Raw genomic sequence first — 26,786 nt, forward strand, 5'->3', positions numbered from 1 at the left:
AATACAGCGCGATAATGTCTTTAAAACGATTTGCAAAAGATTTTAATAAGAAATGTGAACAGGAAATTGTTAAAAAAAAACAAGCTTTGAATGAAATGAATCATCTTTGAATATCGAGCGTGTACTGTACGTGAAAACAGCGCCATCGTCTGCACAAACGCATCATAACAACCATTTCTAACACCCTACACAATTCCGGTGCTGTTCCAGGCACGGTACATATGTCTGTTGTCATAGCAACAAGCGGCCACGACTGAACTGAGATCAGAAATCGTGTACGCAACGTGTGCCATCGTCATCCCGGATGAGGTCATGGGAAGTTCCACTGTCCGCCCCGCACACAGGATTGGCCAGTGTCTGCATTGCGCAACGCTTGTTTATTGGTGTTCTGCGCTGTCAGTCACGCCCCTCCTCTCATCGGATGATCCTCCTCTGAAGGACGGTGTTGTTGGCCGGGATTTAGGCCGTCGGAGGCAAACCGTTACCGCCTGGTAGAAAACCCTAAAAAGCACAGTCCACCGAAACGGATTTGTTTATATGTATATATAGGTTTAATCTTAAGCAGCGGCATACCGTCGTGAATGGATTGTCTGGTATCCGAAACGATCCGTTTTTCGCCCGTGCGGTCGCCTCCAAGGAAATTTGAGCCCAGCTGCAGCAGGAGGAGCGCTGTCGAGCCGAGCACGAGCGTCATCCGATCTGAAGACAGTCGGTCACAGCCATCACGCCGCACGACACGGACGTATTTCGAACGGTTGGTTGTTGTTTAATCATCTTTAGTGCTTTCAAATATTCTTTATATAAAACACAGTTTGGACCACTTCGACTTGAGGCGAGTGCGGTTTGTTGGTTAAATATTGACGAAAGTAACTTAAAACGAAAGAACTAAGTTACCCGGTTGCGTTTCTTTGATGTGACGTTAACGTTAGATCTCTATAGATCATAAGCTGTAATAGTGTAATGTTGTGCGAGTTTTGACATGGTGGTCGTGTGTTGCAATGAGTGCGCGGCCTCTGTTGTGGCCTTCACATTGCCTGTCGTAAAATCTCAATGTTTTTATTGAATAACATGCCAAGTCAGATAATAGTCAAGAGAGTTTAAACTCTTAAAGTTTAAATAAAAAGTTAAAAAGTGTACACTGTCAACCTTATCTATTCCAACGACAAAGTAATTTTCGGCACGTCACGAACACCTGTCGTAAACACTATATAGCTCACCATAAGTTTTCAGATGGAGACGTATGTTTTAGTTTAGACAGTTCGTGTATCTATTAAAAGTCTAACGATAATGGTTTCGTGTATGTTTTGCCCTTTGCCATGTTTTTGTTCCGGTTTTAGTAACATGCTGCGAAGGTAAACACGCGCGTCAGTGGTTGCGTGCAGTGCTATGTTATGACGGACCACATCGACACGCCGCTGCGCACAACATATCGCTTATGATGTTATGATCTGACGTGTTAGCATGATTGCATTTTTAATCTGATTTCGTTTACAGCACACGCATCTGATCACACAATGGCAGTGTTTAGCTCACAGGTGCTACTTGCTGTTACAAGATCAAGGTGAGGTCACCCCTGTTTCTGTATTCGTATTTTAAGTGCACCATTGTTATCTGAATACACCGATTAGTTTCACTTCATTAAATGAATGTTCTGCTTTCAAAACAAGTTACGCTCTGTTAAAAGCATCTGTGGCGTGCTGGAGAACGCCACTGACAACCTTTCCCACTTATTAAAAACAACAACAAACATTCCTTGTGATTTTAATCATCAGGTATTAACTCCTCTTCTTTTTTTTTTTACAGGGGATCTTACCTTCTTTCTAAAAGACATGGTTGTGCCTCGCTCCCCTCGACGTCATGTGTACGTTACCACTCTGAGTCCTTCGGACGGGCTGCCCTCACTGTCAGGTGTCCCAGGCCGCTCTACCCATACTTTACTTCCAGCTTCATCCGCCCCGATTGCGTGTCTGCACGTCCCGTCCACAGCTCTTGTGCGAGGCTACAGGAGGTGAAGGATACGGTTGAGCCAGCCAAGGATGACTCTGTTGCTGCCGCCTCTGGCACTCAACCGCCTCCACTAGCAGTGCCAAAGAAGTCTCTGGGACAGAGAGTGCTAGATGAACTCAAACATTACTATCATGGGTTCCGTCTCCTGGGGATTGACACAAAAGTCGCTGGCAGGATGGTCTGGAGGTTATTGCACGGGCAACAGCTCACCAGGAGAGATAGGAGAAGGGTACGTCTGTTAGGGATCATTGATATTTGGATTATTTTTTATAAGAAAAGCTTACTGTTATGAACACGGAGCGCTATATAAGAATTATAGGATAAAATGTTTTTAAAGGGATAGTTCACCCAAGAATGCTGTTATTATTTACTCACCCTCTTGTCGTTTTAAACCTGTATAGCTTTCGCAAAAAACACAAAAGAAGATATTTTGAATACAGTTGGTAACCGAACAGCACCAGCACCCATTCACTTCTTTAGCGATTGCGTGTTGAATGTTTTGCCATCTTGGGAGAATGGCTGCTAGCGTGTTCAATGCAGCGTTTTGTTTTTCTTGTTTGATTAGGAAATATAACTATGGTAGGTCAGTCTTGCTGTGTTTAAAACTGCGATAGCATTACGCAGAGTCGTTTAGGAAAATCTCCTGGTTCTTTCACTTGCGATTTCTCCATATATCAAACAAAACAAGTAACAGTACAAATCAAAACAATAATAGCAGTGGAATATGATCCTCCCAAGATGGCGTCGCTACTGCAACATGCAACATAGGGCGGCAAGTCAGCTTCACATTCTCAATTGTATGGACACAAAAAATGCAAACGAGTGGGGACCATTTAACAACATTCTTTAAAATATCTTCTTTTGTGTCCTGCAGAAGAATGATGTAAGAGAGTGAGTAAATGATGACAGAATTTTCATTGGGTGAACTATCACTTTAATACCTTTGTTCTAAGTCATTACGTGTTGGTGTGATATGGTACCACATTTCTAAAAACATGCTATTGTGTTATGTAATATGTTTGCCAATCCTGTGAGTACAATTCTGTGCTTAGTCAAGATTTTATAACATAATGTGACTGTACGGGATTACTTAACAAAAGGGTTAAGGAGTGTAGAATACATAAATAGGGTTTAGATGGATTAGGAGAAACAAGGGCCATTTTCCACAACGGAATTTAGACGGAATCTGCTTTTTGGGAGACTGATAACGCTTGCTTTTGAAAACGGGTCTCAAAGTTTAAAAACCGACGCAGTTGATGTAACGCGAATGCATATTGCACGCCTAGCCGCGCAAGTATAGCCAAAACAATATGGCGAATTTCTGTACTGAGCTCTCGCTGCACGACTGTGTATTAATGTTTCCCCAGCTAAAGATGGATTTAAATTTACATTACTATTCACATTCGGCAGACTTTAAACGCGTATATACGTCGACAAACGGTATTAAAAAGTACTTTTGGCTGTTTCTTTACACAACAACCTCGCCATCCACTGGCCTGGCGTGCATACTACTTCGTTTAAATCAGTTTTCCTGGATCTGTGTAAATGCAGACCATTTTGATAACACTGTCATGTGTACGTGAAATTTTAAAAAAATGCAAAGGTTCGTAAACGTGGCCTTAGTCTCAGCAAGCTTTTGTTTTTGTTTATGGGTCTGTAAGATGTTTTCTTTTATCCACAGCTGTTGAGGACATGTGCCGACTTGTTCCGGCTGTTACCCTTCATGGTCTTCATCATAGTTCCCTTCATGGAATTTCTGCTTCCTGTTTTCCTCAAGCTCTTCCCAGAAATGTTGCCTTCCACCTTCGAGACGGAGTCCAAAAAGGTACGTCTATTTAGAAGACAGCCTGCCAAATTTTGCATATCATAATGCTGCTTTCCAATTGACACTACAAGACTTTTGCCATCTCAGTCACTCATATGAATCTGATGGTAAATGTTTGTAGATACAGATGGTGTGTGTGATTTGTTTTAAAAAGCAGATATAAAAAAATATATTTAAATATCTAAAAACCTCATCTATCGATTTTGGTCCCACAGGAAGAGAAACATAAGAAGGGTCTTGCTGCCAAATTGGAGCTGGCCAAGTTCTTGCAGGAGACCATCGGCGAGATGGCCAGAAGAAACAAAGCAGCTGTTGGAGACGAGACTCAGAAGTTCTCAACTTATGTGCAACAGGTGAGCTCTTGAAACTTAGGATATTTTCCAAGATGTTGTTGGACTAAGTGTCACCAAGGTAACATTTCCAACTGGGAAAGTAAAAAAGCTTTTCTTTGCTATAGGTGAGGCACACTGGTGAACAGCCCATGACTAAAGACATTGTGAAGTTCTCAAAGCTTTTTGAGGACGAGTTGACGTTGGAACATCTGGAGCGGCCGCAGCTGGTAGCGTTGTGCAAACTGCTGGAGCTGCAGCCCATCGGCACCAATAACCTGCTGCGCTTCCAACTCATGATGCAGCTGCGCACCATCAAAGCCGACGATGAGGTGAGACAAAAGCAGATAGCTGCCACTGACCCTGTTTTATTGCTGAATTTATTGTTTGACAGATTGCTGTGAGCTCTAGGTTTTTGTATGACTAAGCCACATGCCGTTTTAAACCCTTAAAGGGATAGTTTACCCAAAAATGAAAAAACCTAAAGATATTTGGAAGAATGTCAGTAACCAAACAGATCCCATCCCCTATTGACTCCCGTAGTAATTATTTTCCCTACTATGGCAGTAAATAGGAGTTGAGATCTGTTTGGTTACTGACATTATTTCAAATACCTTCCTTTGTGTTCAGCAGAGTAAAGACATTTATACAGGTTTGGAACAACCTGAGGGTGAGTAAATGATGACAGAACTTTAATATTAGGTAACTGTCCGTACATTTCCCTTAAAATTTTAGTTCTGTCATTGGCTCACTTTTTAAGTTTTTCCCAACTTGATTTTTAAAATCTTTTTTTTTAATATGAAGCATTACAGCTATAAAATGTTTTGACTAAAGTTGCTTTCCATCAGAAATCTTGTTCATCAGCTGTGGTCACCATACAGTTTCTTTTCCTTGGTGGGCTTGTAGGTCATTTAACTTTGTTTGTGATGGTTAAGCAGATTTTCTTTTGTCTCCTCTCAGATGATCGCCACAGAGGGTGTTGCTGGAATGACCGTAGCAGAGCTTCAGGCTGCCTGCAGGAGTCGTGGGATGAGAGCTCTGGGTCTGACCACGGATCAGCTCCGACAGCAGCTGCAACAGGTCTGTAGTGTGCACACACCTGCCTACCTATGCTTTTGAGGAAACTACATCACCATTTTGCTTAAGTTCAAATATTTTAATCAAACCCTTAACCATAGGTTTTCTTGATGCCTGGCAGATAAACAAACAAGTAGAAATACCATATGCTTGCATTGAAGTCAGAGTCATATCTATACACCCAAATATTGTGTAAAATTGAAGCCATTCCACCTAGAAACGGTTGTTTGTATCTGTGTCTAGGTATTTGTATGTTCTTGGTTTGTTTTTAATCAGTTTTGTGGATGTTTCTTTATCTCTCAGTGGGTGGACCTCCACTTGAAAGAGAACGTCCCACCATCCCTCCTGCTTCTCTCTCGTGCAATGTACCTCACAGAACTCACTCCTAAAGCCCCTGTCATTCCACCCGTACCCAAACTGGAGGTATTTACACTGTTTTAAAAACGTACATGTTCTCATGATATCATTTATGATTATTTGGGTGTTAAGCTTAATGTTTATTTCAATTTAATTTGCCTTTTTGGCAACACTTCACATATAGTATCATGAAAAAAGTCAAATGTATGCAGGTCGATGGTTTTCTATTTAATGTAATTTGAGTTTATAATCTGTTGCAAATGAAACCAAAAACAGAACAAAGCAACAACATTATCAACGGAAACTGTTCTGTGTACATTTGACCATTTGGAACCTAAAGCAAATGACGCCTTACTGTTCTGTCAGGCAGACAGGCACGCAGGCCACTGATAGGCTTTCACTGTATTGTTTTTTACTATGGTTTCACATGTAATGACCTCTTTGTTGGTTTTTGTCACCCAGAAGGCCATTCCACCTCCTGTGGAGACTGACGCTTCAGCCAAAGGAAATTCACAGTCGTCTTCTGTGGAGATGATGGTGGACTCTGCGCCTGTCATCAAGGACAGAAAGGTAAGACTGCCATTACATCATCAGTCAGTTAAGGCCTCTTCAGTCCAGCAGGTATTACGCAATAATGCAGTAGTAAATGAAGTACCTATAAGTGGTTTGGAAGTACCTTAAGATAATTCTGCTAAACCACTGTATATATACCTAATGAATATAAATGTATTCCTTTATGTAGTCTGAAGAATTGTCGGAGAAACCCAGAGTGTTGGACATGCCATCAGCAGAAGCTCAGTTAATACATGTAAGTGTCAGTGAAAACGTCTGTTCTGGTGGGAATACAGTATATCCACACGGGCGATGATGTACTTCTGCTAAAATCTCAGCCAGCTAGGTCAGTTTCGCTCTCATTGCACTAAGGAGTGTTTAATAAATAAAACGTTCAAATTTCGCTGAACCGACAGCACTACAGGTGAGCATTGTTTAGTGCCTCTGTGATCATGCCTCTTGTGAAACTCTTTTCAGATTTGTTGATGTACCTTGAAACGGGTAGCCTGAAGTGCTTCTCCTTTTTGGTTGTCGACGTATGGCGAGGGTTTGAATAATTAGACTCACCTTGTTGATCGTAACCTATGTGCATCCTGAAGAGAAACGCCATTGTTCCCTATGGCGCCGGGTGTAACAGAGCTGGCAGAGATTATAGCGGGAGGACGTCATCGCACATACCCCATTACATATAAATTATTTTCTGTTTGACCAAACTAAATAATTTGTTCAATGTGATTTAAATGAGTTTCCCTTTGAATCCAATCCGATTTCTGTAACCTTAATAAAGTACCACGTTCAAAGCTGTACCACACTCTCCCATGTCATCTAGTTACTTCTAAATCTAAAACTCCTAAAGACTCTAAATATAGGCTAGTTATGCAAAACCTAAAAACGTAAACGTTCAACTAAAAATTATACTTGTTCTTTAAGTCTCTAGGAGTGTCAATTACTTTGTGCACATTATTGTGCATTTTATTCACCAAGCCAGACAAAAGTTATTTGAATGTAAACCTTATATTTTCTCAAATAATAATTGATATATATAAATTAAAGACGGTTTGATGAGACGTACACGCCTGGCCCACAGTTAACTCTCGGTCTGTTTGGTTATAACGTAAACATTTATTTTAGATTGTATTCATATTAATATGAATTAATATTTAATTGTGTTTAAAATGAAATCAAAACTACTTATTGATTCATTGCGGGGGTCTACCGGAAGGTTAGGTTAGGCCCACATAGTGTTTGTTCATGTTGTTGCCGCTGAAACAGATTCTAAGAGTCCTTTTGACATACATAAGAAAAGTAATAAGCATCTTTTAATGCTATTTTTATGCATGTGATTTGTCTTTTCTGCATATCTGATCACATAATCACAAAATAATGGATTCTTTATATTAAGGGGGGGCATAACTTTACCCATCTTCCCCGAACACATTTTCCCCCGTAACTACTGCAGTCTCTTATGACAATTGTTTATATTAACACACTCAACCCTCCTCTGTATTGTCCCATCAGGCTAAGGAGGCAGAATTGTCACAGAAGTCCAAGATGAGTGCCAATGGTATGTGAGAGAGGCCTCTGGTCACCACAGACAACCTCATTCTGTCAGAGAAGATGGTAGAGGATCTTCTGTCTTTTCTCCGCTGCTGCTGTTTGTGCTGAGAGAGCATCTCTCCTACAGTGCTGGATTTTACGGGCCTTGATGCCCCTTCTGTGTGTCACATGTAAACATAGAAACACCCTTCACAGAGACCTGATGGACAATACATAAAATACATCACTCAAAGAAGGAGGGATCGGTTGTGGTTTATCTCACGAGACTTGTCAAGACACCTCAAAAAAGATCGGGTGAAACCTCTCACCCCTGCACTCCAGTCCAACATGCGTGATATGTTTACGAACTTCAGTTCTGACAAATTCAAGTCATTTGATAATCGCAACGCGGTTCAGCCAGAATATGTGTAAGGAATTTGCAGACTTGCCTTTTGTGAACGTCATTGTGTACATTTGTAAATAGTTTGTAAGATACCTGCATATTATATAGCAAAGTGCTACGGCTTTATACAGTTGACTGTGCCATACAAGTATGCAGAAGTAGTCATATTTTATCATAAGGAATGCAAATGCTAGCATTCATGATTTAGTTTGGCAGAGGAATTGTAAATAGCCCAATTATCATCAAATTCTCTGGGAAAGGGAAATTTACATTCACTCCTTCAGGAGATGTTATTGTGTATAGCAGTTACGCCAGATCTTCCCTTGCCGGACCCTGCAGTTCGGCACACATCAAGGGTTTCATTATGTAATGTGTTCCATTATGTAATGTGTTCATGGTAAGCTGTGTCCACGCGTTGAATCAGAAATGTACATTTTCCTTATCGAACTCTTGTGACTATTTGAGTCATGAAGTTTACAGCAGCAAAATTCCCCCGAACTTATTTTTGGTTTGTATCATTTTATTGCGTTTCACTTTGCACTGGCTAAACCACTGACAGGAAAAATACAATATGTCAATACTGTAAAGTTTAAGTCTAGTAAAAGCATCGATGAATCCCATTGCTGTTTGCATTGTATAACCCCAGGATCTGTTTAATTTGACTGCAATGTTAAACAAAATTTGTGAGCTCAAATCTGTTGGTGCACTTTTTTCATGCAAGTTAAACAACTGATACACAGTGGAAGATAAAACTGCCTGTTATTGAGTAAAACAATGTATCATATTTGACTCCTGTAAAGAAATCAAGGTGCTCATTATTGCTTAAGCTTGTATTTATTTCTTGCGTCGTGGGTAACCGAATAACAGCGATACCAATTCACTTCTATTATATGCAGACAACATGCAAGTCATTGGGTACAGCTGTTGTTCGGTTACCAACATTCTTTAAATAAATATATATTTTTTGTTCTGCACAAGAAAGAAAGTCATACAGGTTTTTGGGAGATCTGTCCCTTTAAAAAAATCTGTTGGCAAATGTATTTTTTGTCCTTAATTCAGAAGAAAACTAATATTGTTTTACATTTAAATGCAGACTTGTCAAAATGTACGATTGGTTAATTCCCCTGGTCTATGCAGCTGCATTAAACCAAGTAATGTTTATAAAACACAAGGTCTCTTCACCTGGGTTTTGACTGTACGCTCAGCTTGTGATAAAACTGGAATGCTGGTCAGTGGTTATTGGAAACACCTTCAGTGTTCCTTTGCCTAAAAATCAATTTATTCCGCAGATAATGTGTTTAGTAGAGCAGCAGGGCTCACGTTATGTTGGTCACAAGACTCTTTAACCTCTCTAAAGTCTCCTGTGAAAGAGAACTGGTTTTAGATCATCCTGTACTTTTGCGTGATCATTAGTAAAGCCCTGCTTGTGTTTAAAAACGATGTCAGACCGATTACACCTACACCCACTTAAGAATCAAGTGATGGCATTTAACTGTGAAAAATAATTCTTTAGGGATTTGTTTCTTGACTTAAAATATAGGCCTATTCAAAATATATAATATATATACATTTAAAATCGTCGCCTTGGAATAATAAGGGTCTGTCTGCATTCTGAGCAGTTTAGAGAGACCGAGCTTCAAAGTTTCTTCATTCCATTTTTAGAATTTTAAGATAAAACCTCATTTTCTGCTAAAAAAGTCCCAAAATGTACAAAACGTAAAAAAAAACATCAAATAATTTAAATTAGTTGTGACAGAAACATTTTGACAAAAGTGTCAGATTGAACCTTAAAACTTCCAATATATAAAAATCGTTGTTTAATCTTTAAATTCTGTCATCGTTTACTCAACTTTGAGTTGTTCCAAATCTGTGTACATGTTTGGAAGAACTTCTAACCAGACAGATTTTGTCCCACATTGACTTCCATAGTCGGAAAACATGCAATGGCAGTCAAAAGTGACCCAGAACTGTTTGCTGTCCTACATTCTTCAAAATGTCTTCTTTTGTGTTAAACAGAACAGAACAAATGATAAGTACTATGGGAGTCAACAGGGGGCAAAATCTCTCTGGTTATAAGCACAAGTATCTTTCTCTGTGTTCATCAGAACAAAGACATTTATAGACACATTGGAACAACTCGAAGGTGAATAAATGATATCGGATGTTTTCATTTTTGGGTGAAGTCTCCCTCTATGTCAAACCTGTAAGACTTCTTTTTGTTTCCAGTCTTACCTCAGACGTTCATTTTGAAGTTGCTGTATTACAAGCTTTATTTTCATTTAAATTAAGGCTTTCAAGCATTAGAAAATTGTAACTTCGCATATATGTAGGATTTGTTTACATTTAAAATACTGATGGAATAATGTGAAAGAAATGGACTAGAGGGACATCTAGTGGTTCATGTTTAAAACTACATCCTTCAATTCAATATTTCACTAAAAGTTTTGAAGTGGACATAAATCACACATCCTCTTATAAATAAGTGGGTGACTGTAGCAAATGTACCACAATTTGTAGAATACCAGAACGCTTCCAGCTCACGGTTTGAGAGTATTATTTAGACCGAGGACACATAAAGCTCCATCAAAGCATAGTAGGCCTAAAACTAACATCTGTATTTCTTCACCCCAATGTGCCATTATGTCTGCTCATACCGTTATAAACATTACTGTAGAGTATCGCAGAGACGAAACGCACATCCTACACATTATTGTGGTCCATATTACTGAAGGATGTGGTTGCAGCTTCCTGTCGGGCTTAGACGTGTGCAGAGAAGAGATGTGACAATCAAAAACATCTTTCCCTCTGCAGACTTACTTTAGTGTGTGTTGTTAGTAGTTTTGTAAGTGGTTTTGATTGCTTTCCCTTGAGAGAGGCATTCAGGATCATTGATACATCGGAGTAACTGGGATTTTAAAAGAGGAGGGGTGAATTAAAAGGAGGGAGCGATGGCCTCCCTCCTGATGCGAATATTTAGGCTGGGTGTGGAGAAAAAGCGGATCAGACACTACGAAAACCTGAAGAGGGATGTGGATCCACATCAGACGTGGGAAACTCTGGGAGATCTGGGAGATGGAGCTTTTGGGAAGGTGTATAAGGTAAGAGAGCATTAAACAGCATTTAGGGTTTGCTTGTCTCTAAATAATAATTATTTCAAGTTATTTGCAAAACAATATAATAAAACATTATAAAAGCTGTTCATAACAGTGCTGATATGATCTGACCCAGTCTGTCATGGAAATGTCTCCCACACAACATTGGCTTTGGAAATGAATTTACTGTATAAAATAAAGTGAAATAAATATATTGTTTGCATATACATTTATTATGCTTGACTACCATTATTTTAATAGACTTGTTGTTATTAAAGCTTTTTATTGAAGTTAATATTTCTATTGGCAAATGGTCTTAAATTGACTTAAGCACACATACTTCAGCATAAAATGTAAAAGAAAGCCAATTTGTTTGTATGAGACGGTGTTCCGATGGCCTTTCAACCTGTCTGCCATCTTTAAAAACATACATTTTTGTCTGTGGATGGCGAGACATCACGTTGTGGTTTCAGGTTTTTTAATATAAAACATGACTTTTATGATACTAGTACTATATTTGGCCTTAGTTTTTTATCAAAACGTATCAACAATGTTAGAAAGATGCAATTTGAGGGTACAGTCACCCCAAGGGGCATACACACTTATTTAGCAACATTGTTTTAGCGATAGGTTTCCAAGGTGATGGAAAATTTGCGTTCAGGGCCACGCTGTGGTTTGTCAACTTCCTGTTGAACTATAATATGAAGCATGGCTTCCTGTAAGAGATTTTCAACTTTACACATCAAACTTTTGTTGTCTTCATCCTTCCCTGAAACATAAAACGCACATTATTGCGACTACATACAGTCAAATTATAAATGAAAGCTATTTGCATTTAAACAGGTGTTTGCAGTCATAGCTTTTACAGTAAATGGAACAAAAACATTGATGACTCATCCTGCACTACACATATTTGTGTCCTTAAACGCACTCTAAAACAAGAATTTCCCTCAATACCACCTACGTTCGATCAGAAAGTAAAACAAATAATGCATCCCCAGACAGCAAGAAACCTTTTAATCATCTATTTTTATTACTCCATATGCACATATTAATAACATTTCTCACTGAAAAGTAAGTTACAGAACTTCAGATTAATCATTTTCTAAACCTGCAGGTTCTTAGTTATTTTTCTCACAACATATGTGTACACGTGTACATCTAAAGAAACGTATCTTTAAGAGTCAAGCGCTCAACTAAAGCAAACACTGATCACTATTATGGTGATTTGTTGAAATTTCAACATTAATTGCTGGTGCAAAAGTGATATTCCCACGTTAACCCGAAAATAACGCCTGTATCTAGTTACATTTAAAGCATTTAGTAACATTAAAACATTACTGTTACCAATGTAGTAGCATTAAAACATGACAAGTATCTGCTAACATTAACAGAGCACCGTCCCATGAATTATTTCTGGGTCAAAGTGGGAACTATTGAGTGCATGTGAAGACAGCATCAAGCCTTGTTAAGTTCATTATCATGTTTTTATTTAATTGCATCGGATGTGACAAGGGCTAATCTGATGTGTTACACACACAGGTTCACAATCAGACGACGGGAGTCCTGGGTGCTTCTAAAGTGATTGAAGTACGCAGCGAGGAGCAGCTCGACGACTACATCACCGAGATTGACATCCTGGCGGCCTGCCGTCACGCCAACATTCTCTCTTTGCTGGACGCCATGTTCTTTGAGGGATGGCTGTGGGTGAGCCACACCTGTTAATAAAGTTAAACTGCAATAGCGTTTATTTGCTCACAGTATTAAACTGAAGTTTCGTGTGTCTCCTCACTTCAGATTCTTATTGAGTACTGCCCTGGAGGAGCCCTGGATGACATCATGTTGGGTGGGTGTGGTTTATTACATCGTAAAAATAAACATATTTGTTATATACTTTTTTTATTTGACAGAATTTTATATTTTAGAATAACATTTTTGAAATAATACTGAAATAGGCTGCTATTTTACAAGTCAGATATAAAATAACCTGAAAACATTTATATGTCATTTTACTCTACAGGGTCCAAGTTTTCCCAGCATTAGTTCTTATGTTTTTCGTACAGTGCTGGGAAGACTTCTCAGATCAGATTTTATTGGTGCAGGACTTTAACTTTTACATTTACCGCGTGTGTTGCAGAACTGGAACGGGGTCTTTCGGAGCAACAGATCAGCGAGGTGTGCTGTCAGACCCTACAGGCCCTCTCTTACCTGCATCAGCATCATATTATTCATAGAGATCTGAAGGCCGGAAACATTCTGCTCACGATGGAGGGACAGGTCAAACTTGGTACATATGCTGTTCTTCTGAGACGAAATTTGTAACATGACTATCTTGCGGACTGAGTGAATTATGTGTCACGTGGATAAAGTTACATGACATGTAGACATTGGTCCTGCTGGGCGTCAGTTCTCCTTAAACTAAATTAAATTCATCTTTACGTTCACAATATTTATTGGATTTGAACATGTATTTCATGCATTTTTATGCATCGGTTTAGCATTCTATGCACACCAAAGTGCTGACATACAATTCCTGTTGACTTACAGAAAAAGTTTCACAAATTCATTCAGTCGATTAAATGAATCCTTACACATCTCTTCATTTGTTTGGCGTTACATTTGTGTCCTCTCTCATGCAGCTGACTTTGGTGTGTCTGCAAAAAATGAAAACACCCTCCAAAAACGATCAACTTTCATTGGAACACCGTACTGGTAAGATTAAGAGTTATGTGAAGAGTTTTTCTCGATTTCACACATCACTATAGCTTCTGAAATTTGTCCAGATGCAATTTATAACACAGCACAAGTATATGTGTATGCATATTCGAGTTTTCACAACATTAGGTTTGCAAAAGGTTTTTTTCTATTATCAGTTGTTGACTACTGTCACAGCGGTTTGAAGAGAACAACAGTTTGCAGAGAAATCTTGCTGAGCAAGTTAAACCCTTGTATGGTGTTCATGTCTTTTTTTCTCAGCCAATGTCAAGTAGACCCATAGCATTGTTCATTAAGAAAATGTACTATACAATAAATATGTTGAACAAAACATGTTAGTCTTCAATTAAAAATGCATGAGGTTAAAAAAATAATAAAAAATGGACGTGAACACTACACAAAGGTTGAAAATGTTCATGGCTAAATGCACATATTGTCAGGATATTCTTACTGAGGTTTAAATTGCCAGTCACTACATATAGTGAGCACCTGTGTCTTCGGTTCTGTCTTTCAAGGATGGCACCAGAGGTCATCATGTGTGAAACTTCGAAGGACAATCAATACAGCTGTAAAGCAGATATCTGGTCACTGGGCATCACTCTGATCGAAGCTGCTGAGATGGAGCCTCCTCATCATTCGCTCAATCCCATGAGAGTTCTGCTGAAGATCACCAAATCTCAACCTCCCGTGCTCTCTAATTCCCGTCGTTGGTGAGTGTTTACTTCTTCAATCAGTCAGTCAACCCATCGATCAAAGAAGCAGGACTTCTTAACTGCTTTTAACGTCTTTTTCCAGGTCGTCCCATTTTCAAGACTTTTTGCGGAGGACGTTGCAGAAGAACCCAGAGGCTCGCTGGGGAGCCCAGCAGCTGCTGGCTCACCCTTTCGCATATGCGGGTCGAGACGGGCGAGCTCTTAAAGAACTCATCGCTGAAGCCAAAGCAGAGGTCACTGAGGTCATAGAAGCTGAGGTAAAGGCATCTCAAGATTCAAGACTTTTGGAGTTAAATATAACCTGTTATTCTGGTAATCTCTATAAAGTGTGCAAATAAAAAACTTTAATTTTAGGAGAGAAAACTAAGGATAAAATATATAATTTAACAAGAAACAAAATCTTGAAAATAAAACATAATTTTTTTATTAAAGATCAAAATTATGTCTAAACATTAAATAACAAAAATCTAAAATTGATAATAAATATAGAAGATTCAAATGAAATTAAAAATTTGAATAATAAATTGAAATTAAGTAAAAAATGTAATCACAATATATACAATTTAAATTAAAGATAGAAATTAAGTTTGAAAATAAAAAATAAAGGTAAAAATTGAAATTAAAAAATGGAATTAAAGATTAAAATTAAGTAAAATACTAATTAAAAACATGTAAAATTGAAATTAAAGACTAATGATTGGAATCAAATTTTTTAATAATATTTTGAAATTAATAAAGAAGACTCTAGCAGGTCATCTTCCAATCAGAAAAAATAGTATTCAGACATCTTATATTGGCTTAACTTTAACAAGCTTCAGCAGAAATACCTTTAAGAATCACCAGATCAGCAAAAAAAAAGGTTGAAACACATGGAAGTTCATGCTTTCAAAGGGTTTAATACATACTTTTCTTCTGTATATTCTATTGTACAGTCTTTGTCAGACCTGTATTCAGACCGGGATTCTGTAAACGAAACAAAAGCAACAGAATCTGAGCAAACACAAACTGAATCAGTGCAAGCAGCTGAAGAACAAGCAGCACATGAACCTGACAGTTCTCAGATAACTGTTCCAGAAGCTGTTCCTCAATCTCCCACCGTTCCAGAGCCAAACACTGAAGTTAAAGTGACCCGCAGGGCATCCCACGCCACAGATAAAGCCCAGAAGAGGGCAAGACGCCTCTCCGTTCCTGGAAATCTGCTCTCGTTTCTGACAGGGGGCGGTCGACGCAAATCCGGATTCTGGGGTGATAATTCGCCAGCTAAGGCATCTAAAGACTCCAGCGTGACGGAAACTGAGCAAAGTTCTCCTGTTTCAGCGGGAGATAGCCATGAAACCAAAAGTTCTCCTGTTTCAGAGGGAGATAGCCATGAAACCACTGACAAATCCAAAGAACAGACATCTGACTTAGTTGAAGTTACAAGCAATGAGTCCGCCGACACCAAAGACAATGAAGCTAAAGAAGAAACTGACAAAGAGGAAGTCAAGACCTTAAACCACTTATGCACACCAGCACCAGCACAGCTACCAACAGATTTCTCCAACAAGAAAACACTAGATCTTACCCAAGATCACACTGATATGGATGACAACACTTTTGATGTGAAAAAAGTGATGTCTGATGATTCGGTCCACAATGACCAGACAATCTGGAAATCCCTCCAAAACCCGGCAATTCATGACATGCTTCCTAAAGCAACACATCCTCAGAGCTCTCTGGTGAAAGCGCTGAATTTGGAAACATCAATATTAATATTAAGTAAACAAGACAGATGGGAAGAGGAACATTATACAAATCAATACCTTGATTTGGCCTGCTCCTTGAAAACGTGTAGTTCTCCCTTCATAACAGATGAGAAAATCTCTTCTCTTGAGATGCCGTCTTATTGCTTGCATGAAGTCATTCCGGATTTTGAGCAAAGTCAACAGACAAATGAAACATCAAAAATTGAGCCCGATGAGGGAACAATCACACTTGTTGAAGAAATACCTGTGGTAGAACTTGAAGAACGAGAAGAATTGGAGACAGATGGTGGGACATCGAATGCAACGAAAGAGGAAAACGGTGAGGAAATCAACGGACTATGTGGAGAAACAAACGCGGTAATGGAGGAAGAGGAACGTTCGACCAACGCAGAAGAGCACATTGAGGTAATATGTGAGGATCCAACCAGTCAAGAGAATATTCCAATGGATGTTGGGAATGAAGACATAGATCCAATAAAGGAAAATAGTGAGAAAGACAAATCCTGTGAAGAAACCAAAGATCCTTATGGAAAAATAGAGGAGCTTTTAACCTCCGAAGATGTTAAAAAGGAATGCAATGTTGAAATTGATGAAGTAGACTTGAATGAGAACATTGACAACAAAAGACAATTCGAGAAGATGGAAACAACAACTCAAAATGAGATAACAAATATAATTGTTGTACACAAGCAAGAACTGTCATGTCAGCCCAATACAGAAGAGATCAGTACAGAAGGAGAAATGAGTAAAGAAGAAGCTGTCAGAGATGAGTTAACAAAACGTATAACAGCACACTGTTCCGAAACAAAAGAAGATTGTATAGATTCAATTAAACCCGAGCACAAGCTTCAAGGAAATGATACTGAAAGTATACAGGACATTGAAGGAAAGCAAATTGAAAGCCAAAGCAATGGTACTTCAACAGATGTGATTGAACCAAAAGGAAAAAAGCATGTGATGTTTATACTCGAAGAGGACACAATGAGACAAGATAAAAACGAAGAAAGTGTTCTTGTTAATGGCTCAAAAGAACAACACGTAGGGGCTAATGGAAACGCACCCAAGGAATCTAATGAAGACAAGGTTGCACCTATTTCTCCAAATACCGAACCGCCGCTGTCTCCTGGTTTTGAAGGGGTGAGTAATAAACAAAGCAGACCAAGCATATAAGTGAAACATAGCCTATGTAAATACAATGTTCGTATCAACTCAGGAATTAGCCGCGAGCAGACGGACAGTAAAGAAGATCAGAACATTTATGGTGGATGGACAGGAGGTCAGCGTCACCACCTCTAAAGTGCTCAGTGACAAAGACAGAGAGGAACAACAAATGCGCTACAACAGGTAACAGCAAACAGTCTTTTATCATTTTCATGGACTTTTGGATATGATAATTATGTTTCAAATTATTGCATGTGTCTGCAGACGGCAGGAGCTGCACGCGTTGAAGCTCTTACAGCGAGAGGAGCAGAGGGAACATGCGCAGCTGGAGCAGAAACTCCAGCAGCAGAGAGAACAGATGTTTCGCCACATCGAACAAGAGATGACTGTATGTCACATTGCTTGTGCACCTCAAACCTGATAGTAGTTTAATGTTTCTTATATTTTGGCAAAACCTGGCAGATCAGCCGTTCAGTATTAGTTGTGCATGTTGTGAACAATAACCTAATTTCCAACTTCTTTCCAACGAATGTTTTTTTAAATGGAATATTATGTGGGAAATAATGTGCACTATTAATACTAAAGGAGATTCCGGATTCCATAGAATAACTTTTTTTCTAAAGGGTTTTATAAAGAATCTTTCCATTTCGCAAACATTTCTTTATGATGAAAAAGGTTCTTCAGGTTATCAAAGGTAAGAAAGAGATGGTTCTTTGACTCAATGGTTTTGAATGTTTTTTTGCTATGGCATCTCTATGAAGAACCTCCTAAGCACCTTTATTTTAAAGAGTCAGGAGTGGGACGTCATATGTAGCCAATTCACATTACAGTATACAATAATATCGCAGCCCAACATGTTTTAATGTTATTACTCTCCTCCTGCACAGCATTCATTCTTAAAAATGTGCATTTGGAAATGCAACCATTTTGGCTGTATGGTTTGAAAAACAACCTTTCTGTTTCACAAAAGGTTCTGTGTAGTGGAAAAGGGTTCTTAAGACTGTAAAAAAGGTTAGATCAAAAAGTGTCTTTGATTAAATGGTTCTTTGGGAACCAAAAATAGATGTGAAGAACCATTTTTAGCACCTTTTTCTATAAGAATGTCCGTTACATTAGCAGTAACACGTGAAGTAAATAAGATCAATAAGAAGTTAATATGATGCCTTTAAATATTCTAAGCTGAATTTTGAAATTTTCGGAAGAAAAGATGAGTCATCGCCACTATGATGCTAGAGTGTTGTGGGTGATTTCCAGACACTGGTGCAACTGCAAAGTTTGCGTGTTTTAATGCATTGTTATGGTAGACGTTGCTACGATGTAAAGGATGGTTTCTAGGTAATCTCAGCCGCAGATGTCCCGCCCACGGATTGTTGGTTAAACATCTGATGCATTTGGCACACCTTTCTGGAAACACTTCAGCACGTTCAAAGTCATCATCTGTTTGGTTGAATTTCACAGGATTTGTGAGACATTTCCACCTTTGAACATGATGCGGCACAAAACGAAACGTGATTTTGTGATATAACTTTCAGTCATATGGCCTCTTGGGTGGGCCTTGGCTAAAGAAAGCGGCGAAAGCGACGAAAGCGCCCCAGACCTTCAGTATGAAGTTTTGGCTACTCGAGACTAGTTGCTAGGGTTTTGGGCCAAGTCAAAAGAGCCCGTCTCCAAAGTCCTCATTATGATCTTCACATCTCTCCAAAAATAAACTGAACATTATGATCCATTATTCATGACTTTAGCATAGAACGAAGTTTAGAAAACCCCTGATGCTTTTGTCGTAGTGAGATGTACTAACAACCTGTAACCTCTGCAGAGTAAGAAGCAGTATTATGACGGTGAACTTGAGAGACTTGAAAAACAGTTCCAACAGCAAAGCAGCCAAATGGAGGCTGAGCACACTGCCCGGCTCCGGGAGGACGCACGGAGACTCAAAGCCCAGCAGGAGAAAGAGTTGAGCCGAAAGAGCAGTTCATTCAAAGCTGACTCTAAAGAGGTGTGGACCGCTGCATTCGCACATGCTGATCTTAAAATTGTGTCCAAACACAATGTGTGAGAAACAATGAGCGTGACTGTTTGTGTTTCAGGAGCAAAGGTTTCTGCAGCAACAGCAACAGGAACTCAATGAAGCTCTACAGAAAGGAGTTCAGGAGCATAAGAGGAAGGTGGCGTCCTTCGAGTGGGAGATTACAGCCAAATCCCAACAGCTCAAGAGAGGTATGCATTTTAGGGGAAAATATTAAAATTGTTTGCAGGAAATGTTAACTGCATTCTTCGCAATATACACGGAATAGTGTCTTTGACATTGCAGTCAATATTAATGGGACAGGTCACCCCAATTTCTGGCTTCATTTACTCACCCTCAAGTTGTTCCAAATATGTATACATGTCTTTGTTCTGATGAACACAGAGAAAGATATTTGATAGAATGCTTGTGACGAAACAGATCTTGGACACCATTGACTACCTAGGAAAAATGACAATGGCAGTCAAAAGTGACCCAGAACTGTTTGCTTTCCTACATTCTTGTTCAACAAAACAAAGAAATTACAAAGCAACTTTACCTACCATGGTAAATTGTGAGCTAGAACTGTTTGGTTAAAAGCATTCTTCCAAATATCTTTCTCTGCGTTCATCAGAACAAAAATAAATTATAATAGATAACAGATTTGGAACAACTTTTATTTTAGAGTGAACTGTTACTTTAAACATATCAAGGTTTTATTTTCACATCATGTTCTTTACATAGGATGGTTTTATGTTAACAATGGCAAATCACACATTCTTCACAGGCAGGGTCACATATGAACATTCTCACATGACTTGAATCCACTGTGTTTCCTTCCCTGCCAAAGCTCGCGAGGCTGTGATTTGGGAGTTAGAACAGCGCCATCTACAGGAGAAGTACCACCTGTTCAAACAGCAGGTGAAGGAGCAGTACAGCCTCCAGAGACAGCAGCTGACCAAAAGACACAACAAGGTGCTTCACTTGAACCTCCAAATGCAATTTCGGGCATTTTTGGTATTCTGAACAGTTTTTCTCATATGTCAGGAAAAGGAGAGAGCGTCTCGGTTTCAGCAGGTTCTTCTTGAAAATCAGAAGTCATTGCAGGCACAAGAAAGAGCTACCTTCCAGAAGGCTCAGAAAGCCGAAGCCAAGGCCCTTTTAAACCAGTTTAAAGTGGAACTTAAGAAGCAAGGTCCAAGTGGTCCTGAACAACGACAACGTCTCACACAGGTTTGTTTCTTCTACAAGCTTCTGAAATGTGGACTGTAGATTATGCCTCACTGATGTTTCTTAAAAATAAAGGCTTTTCTTCTCACAGTTTTTGTCAGAAGAAGAAGCAAGACAGAAGCTGGAGAGACAGAGTCTTCAGGAGAACCATGAGAACCAGCTGAAAGCAGTACAGGAACAATGCGACGCTAGTGTAGCTGAACTACAGCAACTACAGGTAAACAAGTGACACCTTTTATACAAAGTCTTGTGTATTTTAAAGGTGCAGTGTATGGAATTTACCGACATCTAGTGGCGAGGTTGCGAATTGCTACCCCCCTACCTTTCAAAGCACTACGGTGACTAAGATGTTGTCACATTTTTGCTTCTTTGCTGAAGGAGATAAAGTTTTAATGATTTAAAAAATACACACTGGACCTTTAAGCGTAGTGCATCTGTACAAGCCTGCCATTTTGAGTGTCTGTATTTTTGTGCAATAGAACGAGAAGCTTCAGGTTCTTGTGGACATGGAGAAGAAAAAAATCAAAACTTTGGAGGATGAGCACACCTTGGAGCTCAATGAATGGAGAGACAAGCTTGCATGCAGGAAAGAGGTGATGGAGTGCAAGTGAAGAGTAGTTTTAAGGTTTTGCAATATGTCCGATGGACAACTCATGTTGTGTATGTGCAGGTGTTGGAAGAGGACCTGGCTCGCAGGCGTCGAGAGAAAGAGGGAACGCGGAGGAGAGGCAGTGAGCCTGAAAACCGTCACGCAAGTCGCCGTCCGAAGTTCTTTCACAACCTGAGCTTCTCTTGACGAACTTCCTCAACTTTGGGGCTAGTTGTCACTCAGTGAAGTTACAAGGATAACTGTATCTTGCTAACTATAAGGTTATTAAAGATGTTATTTAATGTTAGTTTCAAACTCGTGGTGGATTCTGTCGTCTAAGGAAAATTTACATTCACAACTGAAAGAAAACGTTCTAATCTTAAGCCAGCCCTGTAAAATATCCGTAAAAAAAAGTCAGTTTTCATGGTTTTCTTGTAAATTTGCAGTCTTTTTCTGTAATTTCAAAGTTCTTCACAGTATTTCAAAAATTCTGTAAAATTACAGTTTTTTTTACATTATATCTGAAAAATCTGTAAAAATAACAGTACAATTACAGTGTCTAAAAAAATATTTACACTAACCCTGCCTCTTTGTCTTAACAGGTAGTGGTCTAGCTTTTGTTGAAACTAGGAACTTTGTGTATGCACCTATTGTATTATTGCTATTTTATGACATATCACTTATTGCTCCCTGAACTCTTTGTAAGTCGCTTTGTATAAAAGCGTCTGCTAAATGACTAAATGTGAATGTGTCTCCATAAATATTGAATTAAAGATATTGAATATTAATATATTAATATTCACTTGAGGGTAACAACTAGTCCTAGTCTCTCTCTCTCTCTCTCTCTCTCTCTCTCTCCTCCCTCTCTCTCTCTCTCTCTCTCTCTCTCTAATAAAAGAACAGTCGATTGTAAATAAATATATCTTGTCTGGTGGATTTGTTTAGCTGACGTGATGATAGAGCTAAATGAGCAGAAACACGCCTGATCTAACAGTAATCCATTAAACAACATTATAACATCCGGAGTTGTCATTGCTGGAAAAAAAACACACCTCAACTTTTTCCTTTTTTGAGAAACAATTGAGTGTCCAGAGTGCTGTACAGACAATTGCTTCTTCATCAACCTCTATACGGTAAGACAAACAACTTTATATATAAACTATTTAAAGAAATCAAAATCTGCATTATGACATTTGCATCAAATGTAACAAATGGACAGAAAATGGATTGCAGTAGTATTTTTGGTTCATAAAGTTATCTATTTTATATTATATTTGTTTACATTATAGATGTACTGTGCATATTAATCTTGTATTTATAAACACAAAAACATACACGTGCATTTACTTGTATTTATGATATATTTTGCATTTATTTATATTTACCAATAATTAAAATAATCAATTAATTTAAAGGATTTATAAACGTTTATTCATTTTTGTGTTTTATATTTTTCTCAAATATATGCATTTGTGTGTGTTTATAAATACAAAATTAATATGCACAGTATTTCAGATTATTTGCGATTAATCGTTTGACAGCACTTAATAAATAAATAAATCTTAATAACTTTAAATACGCACACATGACCAGTCACTTTTTCCTAAACACACTGAAAAACTGTTTATCACGCCACTTTTTTTCATAACTAGGTTATGTTAAAGTATTTCACCAGTTCAGTAAATTGACATTATTTTTCTCATCTATACAGTGACATTTCAGGCCCTTTGTGAAAATTGTCAGACAATCCTCATCTCCAGCTGAAAGTACAATGCCAGGTAACTCTAATCAGTATCCTGTTGGTGGTGGTAAATATTAAGTGCCTATGCACTGAGAACTGAGGCCGACCCGGGACGATATCCTGTTGGGGAATATCCCAACTGGAACCCCTACAATAAAATTCTCAGTCCACGCTATGGAGGTGCTATGGATGATGCACATTAAAGCTGCTGTCTCAGGGTTAGTCATATGATCAATACATGAATAAATGCACGAAACAGAATTAACTTTTTAGAGATAGGGACACATAAGATTCAGTAGATCATATCCAAAGAGATGAGCCATTGCATGGTCACGATAATGTTTACCAAGAGAAAGATCGGTCAGGTCAGACCGCCACCACATCGCCCGCAAATAACAATACTCATCTAATGCCTGCTGGAGTCCGTAAGGATGATGTTGAGCATCCTGAAGATCGATTATCCTGCACTCATAGAGCAGATGAAATCTAGAAAGTGTATTGAGATGTACTTGGTTTTCCTGGAAGAGATTCCCCAAAGCAGCAGTAACTCTAATGGACACGTTGTCTCTGGCCTTCTTCTGTTGCTTACTACTTCATGCACGTACTCTATGATAAGTAGCACATTGTGGACACTTATTGCATGTATGGAAATTCTATTTTCACTGTCCAAGTCTACACTGGACTACTGCCACTAACAAATATTGCCTTTTCCTTGAATCTTTTAATGTAATGAACAGTAGAACCGAATATGTCTGTTTGTATCTGTTTTGTATTCTTAGCATGTTTTCCAACATGCATTTACCCTTACTGGCTATTTAAACGAAAGAGAATGTATAGGTAGAATTAGCTACAGGTTAAGCTTCAAAACAGTATAGTGAAAAGGGATTTATGCATAAAAATGCCTTCACAAACTCAATTGCAATATGCATTACTATGGACTATAGGTCAGTGGTACTGTATGTTTATGATAAGTGATTCCCAAGGTGGCCGCTAGGTGTCACAGCATTGCAACGGAAGAAAACAAATGCCAATATAGTTTTACCATTTACATTTTAGCAACATATAAAGGTATGGAAAGTAGGCAGGCAACGCTATTATGGTATGGGTCAACAAAAACTATTTTATATTATTATTGCTGTTGTTATAAAACATTTAAATAAATATAATAATATAATTTTTATACATATAAAATGTGTTGTTTTACTTTTAGTATTCTTAATTTATAAATGTATTTATTTTAATTATATAAATGATATATATCTTTTTCATCAAGCAGTTAAATATTAATATTTAAAAAGACGAATGAGCTCTGTTTTATAGATTTAACAATGGCTGTTCTGTTTCTTGTAGCAAGAAGAAAACCATTGCCATGGTAACATCATCTAGCACATTGTGGCCATCTTCACATGACATCTGGTGTGTTGCTCGGAAACCAACCGTTCAAAGTCATGATTACGAGAAAGCAAGTTAAAGAAAGTAGACATTAAAAAGATTATTTATTTAAACCCCGAAAGTCACATTTAAACAAAACAGAGATGGTGTCAATAATCCCTGTTAAAACACACCACAAACCATAAAACTCACAGACAAGCATTAACTGACTTCACTAAAAGCAACAATATATGAAAAAAAATCACAAGTTTGGCTTAAAACAATGTTAGATTAGAAAATGCACTTCAGATTTATTAACAGACATAAAGGCCCCCAAAACAAATACCATGAAAAATTCAGTACATTGTCATCTTTGTTTAAGACACCGGATACATTTTCATTAAACATGTGCACCACTACAACTGTGTTTTAAAAGCTTAATATAAAATTATCACATCAACCTGAACTAAAACAATTTTGTCATAATGCAGTTTATCAATCCGTTCTAAAGTCTGCACTAAAGCCACTGTCCCAACTTCATATTCCTTTCAATATTAATCATCAAATGAATATCGCTGATATAAGATCTTAGTGGTTTCCTCTTTATAAAGAAGAAACAAAAAATTATTTGCATCCTTTGTTGTCTCCTGTAATTCAGTTCCACATAAAGAAGTGTGTCACCGTTCCCAGTGATATGAGGATACTGGCCATGTGCTTGCCGCCGGCTGTGTTTCTGTTATACTGCCAGTCCGAACGATTGTGATGTCCATCAGGGTAATAGCGCTTGTCCTCTAATGCGGAGGCATCATGGCCATATCTCTGCCTGCCTAGCGAGCTCAGCCCGTACCCAATGGCAGCTCCTCCGAGAGCTCCTGCGGCCGCGGCACCTGCCAGTTTCAGCCCCTGCCCCGATGATCCTTTGGGCTGGGATGGTGCTTTGGCACCCAGGCCCGCTCCTTTTCCCCTGCTCCCAAACCCCCCTCCACGTTTGCAGTGGGCCCAGGGACACAATGAAACGACCAGTAACATCCACACCCAAATGCTCAATAGCTTTTGGTTTGTCATGATCTGCGCTTCCCTTTGAAAGAAAATAGAAAAGACATACTTATTATACAAACAGTTTGTATTGTGTTGTATTATTTAACCATAGGTTATTTGTATATACAATATTGTTATTATTATTAGAATATCACTTATAGGTCTGTTGTTAAGTTTATCGTAAGTTTATCTACATTAAAATTAAAGAGTTCAAAAAAAATATTGCACCACTATAATATGTATTCGTAGTCCATATGTATTCATATTCTGTATTTCAATGCTATGAAAATGTACTAGTATTAGAATTCATTCAGTCATTCTCATGGGGGTTTAAAGATCTCTTAGTTAATAGACAATTCTAGCGTTTTGAGAGACACGTGCATCTAAATCCCATTACACACACTATTGAACATGTTGATCACTGGAATTGAGTAAAATCCACTATAGGTAAAGTAAAAATAATCTGCAATAACTGACATGCAGTGACCCACTTGTTAAACCAAAGCTATCTATTTATTTCATTACATATATATGCACATTACAGTTATCCATGTTGTTAATGTAATTTAATTTTTTCATTTTAAACCTATTACTGTCATCCCCATATCACCAGATCTAGGATCATTCTCTGTAGCCCAAATGCGTCTTCATTAAATTGCATTTGACAGATTAAATATAGATACTATGACATTTATTGTCCGTCTCAATGTTAAAATAAAAGCAAGACAAAGCATCTTACAACGCACACAAAATAAAAGCATTTTACCTGGCACTTGTGCTGATCACTGGCTTGTGTAATGTGTTTGATGAACTGCTCCACCTCATCACGAGAAGCTGCTCTGATGTGGTAAACAACCACCTTATGGAACTGTCACTCACACGACACGAGCCAATGAACAATCACGGATGCTTGTAGCCCCACCCTTTCTGAAAACAAAGCGAGGAAGAATCACAGCCTGGTACATGTTGTTCTGGACTCAGCTCATATTAAAGGGATTTATATCGCAAGTTAAATTTTTATTAAGTTCACACTGTGTATTTACACTGTATTTTCCCATCATGCCTATTATGTTTGATCGTTAATAAATGTGCCGTTGTCATGGTAACAGATCCATGTGGAAAAATTAAAAAATAATAAAGATGATATTACAGTTCTTTGTTTCCCACTTGTATCAAATAATTTTTATTGCAGTCTGTGTTAACAAATCCTAAATAGAAGGATTTTTATTTTTATATCTTTACAGAACCACAGCTACAGACAGATCTCAAAACTATAAAAACATTACATTGATTGTGTAAC

General features: G+C 38.3%; 3 protein-coding genes across 3 annotated transcripts; 2 read left to right on the forward strand and 1 right to left on the reverse strand.

Annotated features, from left to right (window-relative positions):
• The first annotated feature begins 404 nt into the window (after positions 1 to 404).
• On the forward strand, positions 405 to 9,255 carry letm2 (leucine zipper-EF-hand containing transmembrane protein 2). Its single transcript, XM_079449309.1, has 11 exons — positions 405 to 754; positions 1,495 to 1,561; positions 1,804 to 2,236; positions 3,689 to 3,832; positions 4,048 to 4,185; positions 4,290 to 4,493; positions 5,122 to 5,241; positions 5,542 to 5,661; positions 6,058 to 6,165; positions 6,338 to 6,403; positions 7,666 to 9,255. The coding sequence occupies exons 2-11, from the start codon at positions 1,515 to 1,517 to the stop codon at positions 7,717 to 7,719; spliced, it is 1,434 nt and encodes a 477-aa protein (XP_079305435.1). The 5' UTR covers positions 405 to 754; positions 1,495 to 1,514; the 3' UTR covers positions 7,720 to 9,255.
• A 1,581-nt stretch (positions 9,256 to 10,836) lies between these two features.
• LOC306889535 (STE20-like serine/threonine-protein kinase) lies at positions 10,837 to 22,351 on the forward strand. The gene is made up of 17 exons (XM_079448583.1): positions 10,837 to 11,184; positions 12,721 to 12,885; positions 12,976 to 13,024; positions 13,316 to 13,465; positions 13,818 to 13,890; positions 14,409 to 14,603; positions 14,689 to 14,863; positions 15,539 to 17,488; positions 17,565 to 17,695; positions 17,777 to 17,900; positions 19,329 to 19,508; positions 19,600 to 19,729; positions 20,368 to 20,492; positions 20,565 to 20,750; positions 20,839 to 20,964; positions 21,227 to 21,340; positions 21,418 to 22,351. The coding sequence occupies exons 1-17, from the start codon at positions 11,035 to 11,037 to the stop codon at positions 21,541 to 21,543; spliced, it is 4,149 nt and encodes a 1,382-aa protein (XP_079304709.1). The 5' UTR covers positions 10,837 to 11,034; the 3' UTR covers positions 21,544 to 22,351.
• A 2,197-nt stretch (positions 22,352 to 24,548) lies between these two features.
• sprn2 (shadow of prion protein 2) lies at positions 24,549 to 26,655 on the reverse strand. Its single transcript, XM_079449269.1, has 2 exons — positions 26,253 to 26,655; positions 24,549 to 25,526 (listed from the first exon to the last, which is right to left on the reverse strand). Exons 1-2 carry the CDS (start codon positions 26,309 to 26,311, stop codon positions 25,103 to 25,105), a joined length of 483 nt encoding a protein of 160 aa, XP_079305395.1. The 5' UTR covers positions 26,312 to 26,655; the 3' UTR covers positions 24,549 to 25,102.
• Between the last annotated feature and the right edge of the window lie 131 nt (positions 26,656 to 26,786).

Source organism: Barbatula barbatula (assembly GCF_947034865.1).
Source record: "Barbatula barbatula genome assembly, chromosome: 24".
NCBI lineage: Eukaryota > Metazoa > Chordata > Actinopteri > Cypriniformes > Nemacheilidae > Barbatula > Barbatula barbatula.

What these genes read in the sequence shown, in the direction of transcription:
- letm2 (XM_079449309.1), top strand. Translation starts at nt 1,515, where the DNA reads ATGGCAGTGTTTAGCTCACAGGTGCTACTTGCTGTTACAAGATCAAG. An exon ending in TCCGACAGCAGCTGCAACAG is followed by an intron (nt 5,242 to 5,541) that starts GTCTGTAGTGTG and finishes TTTATCTCTCAG; the next exon opens with TGGGTGGACCTCCACTTGAA. An exon ending in CAGAAGCTCAGTTAATACAT is followed by an intron (nt 6,404 to 7,665) that starts GTAAGTGTCAGT and finishes TTGTCCCATCAG; the next exon opens with GCTAAGGAGGCAGAATTGTC.
- LOC306889535 (XM_079448583.1), top strand. Translation starts at nt 11,035, where the DNA reads ATGGCCTCCCTCCTGATGCGAATATTTAGGCTGGGTGTGGAGAAAAAG. An exon ending in CCTGGATGACATCATGTTGG is followed by an intron (nt 13,025 to 13,315) that starts GTGGGTGTGGTT and finishes CGTGTGTTGCAG; the next exon opens with AACTGGAACGGGGTCTTTCG. An exon ending in CTGAACTACAGCAACTACAG is followed by an intron (nt 20,965 to 21,226) that starts GTAAACAAGTGA and finishes TTTGTGCAATAG; the next exon opens with AACGAGAAGCTTCAGGTTCT.
- sprn2 (XM_079449269.1), bottom strand. Translation starts at nt 26,311, where the DNA reads ATGAGGTGGAGCAGTTCATCAAACACATTACACAAGCCAGTGATCAGC. An exon ending in GTGATCAGCACAAGTGCCAG is followed by an intron (nt 25,527 to 26,252) that starts GTAAAATGCTTT and finishes TTTCTTTCAAAG; the next exon opens with GGAAGCGCAGATCATGACAA.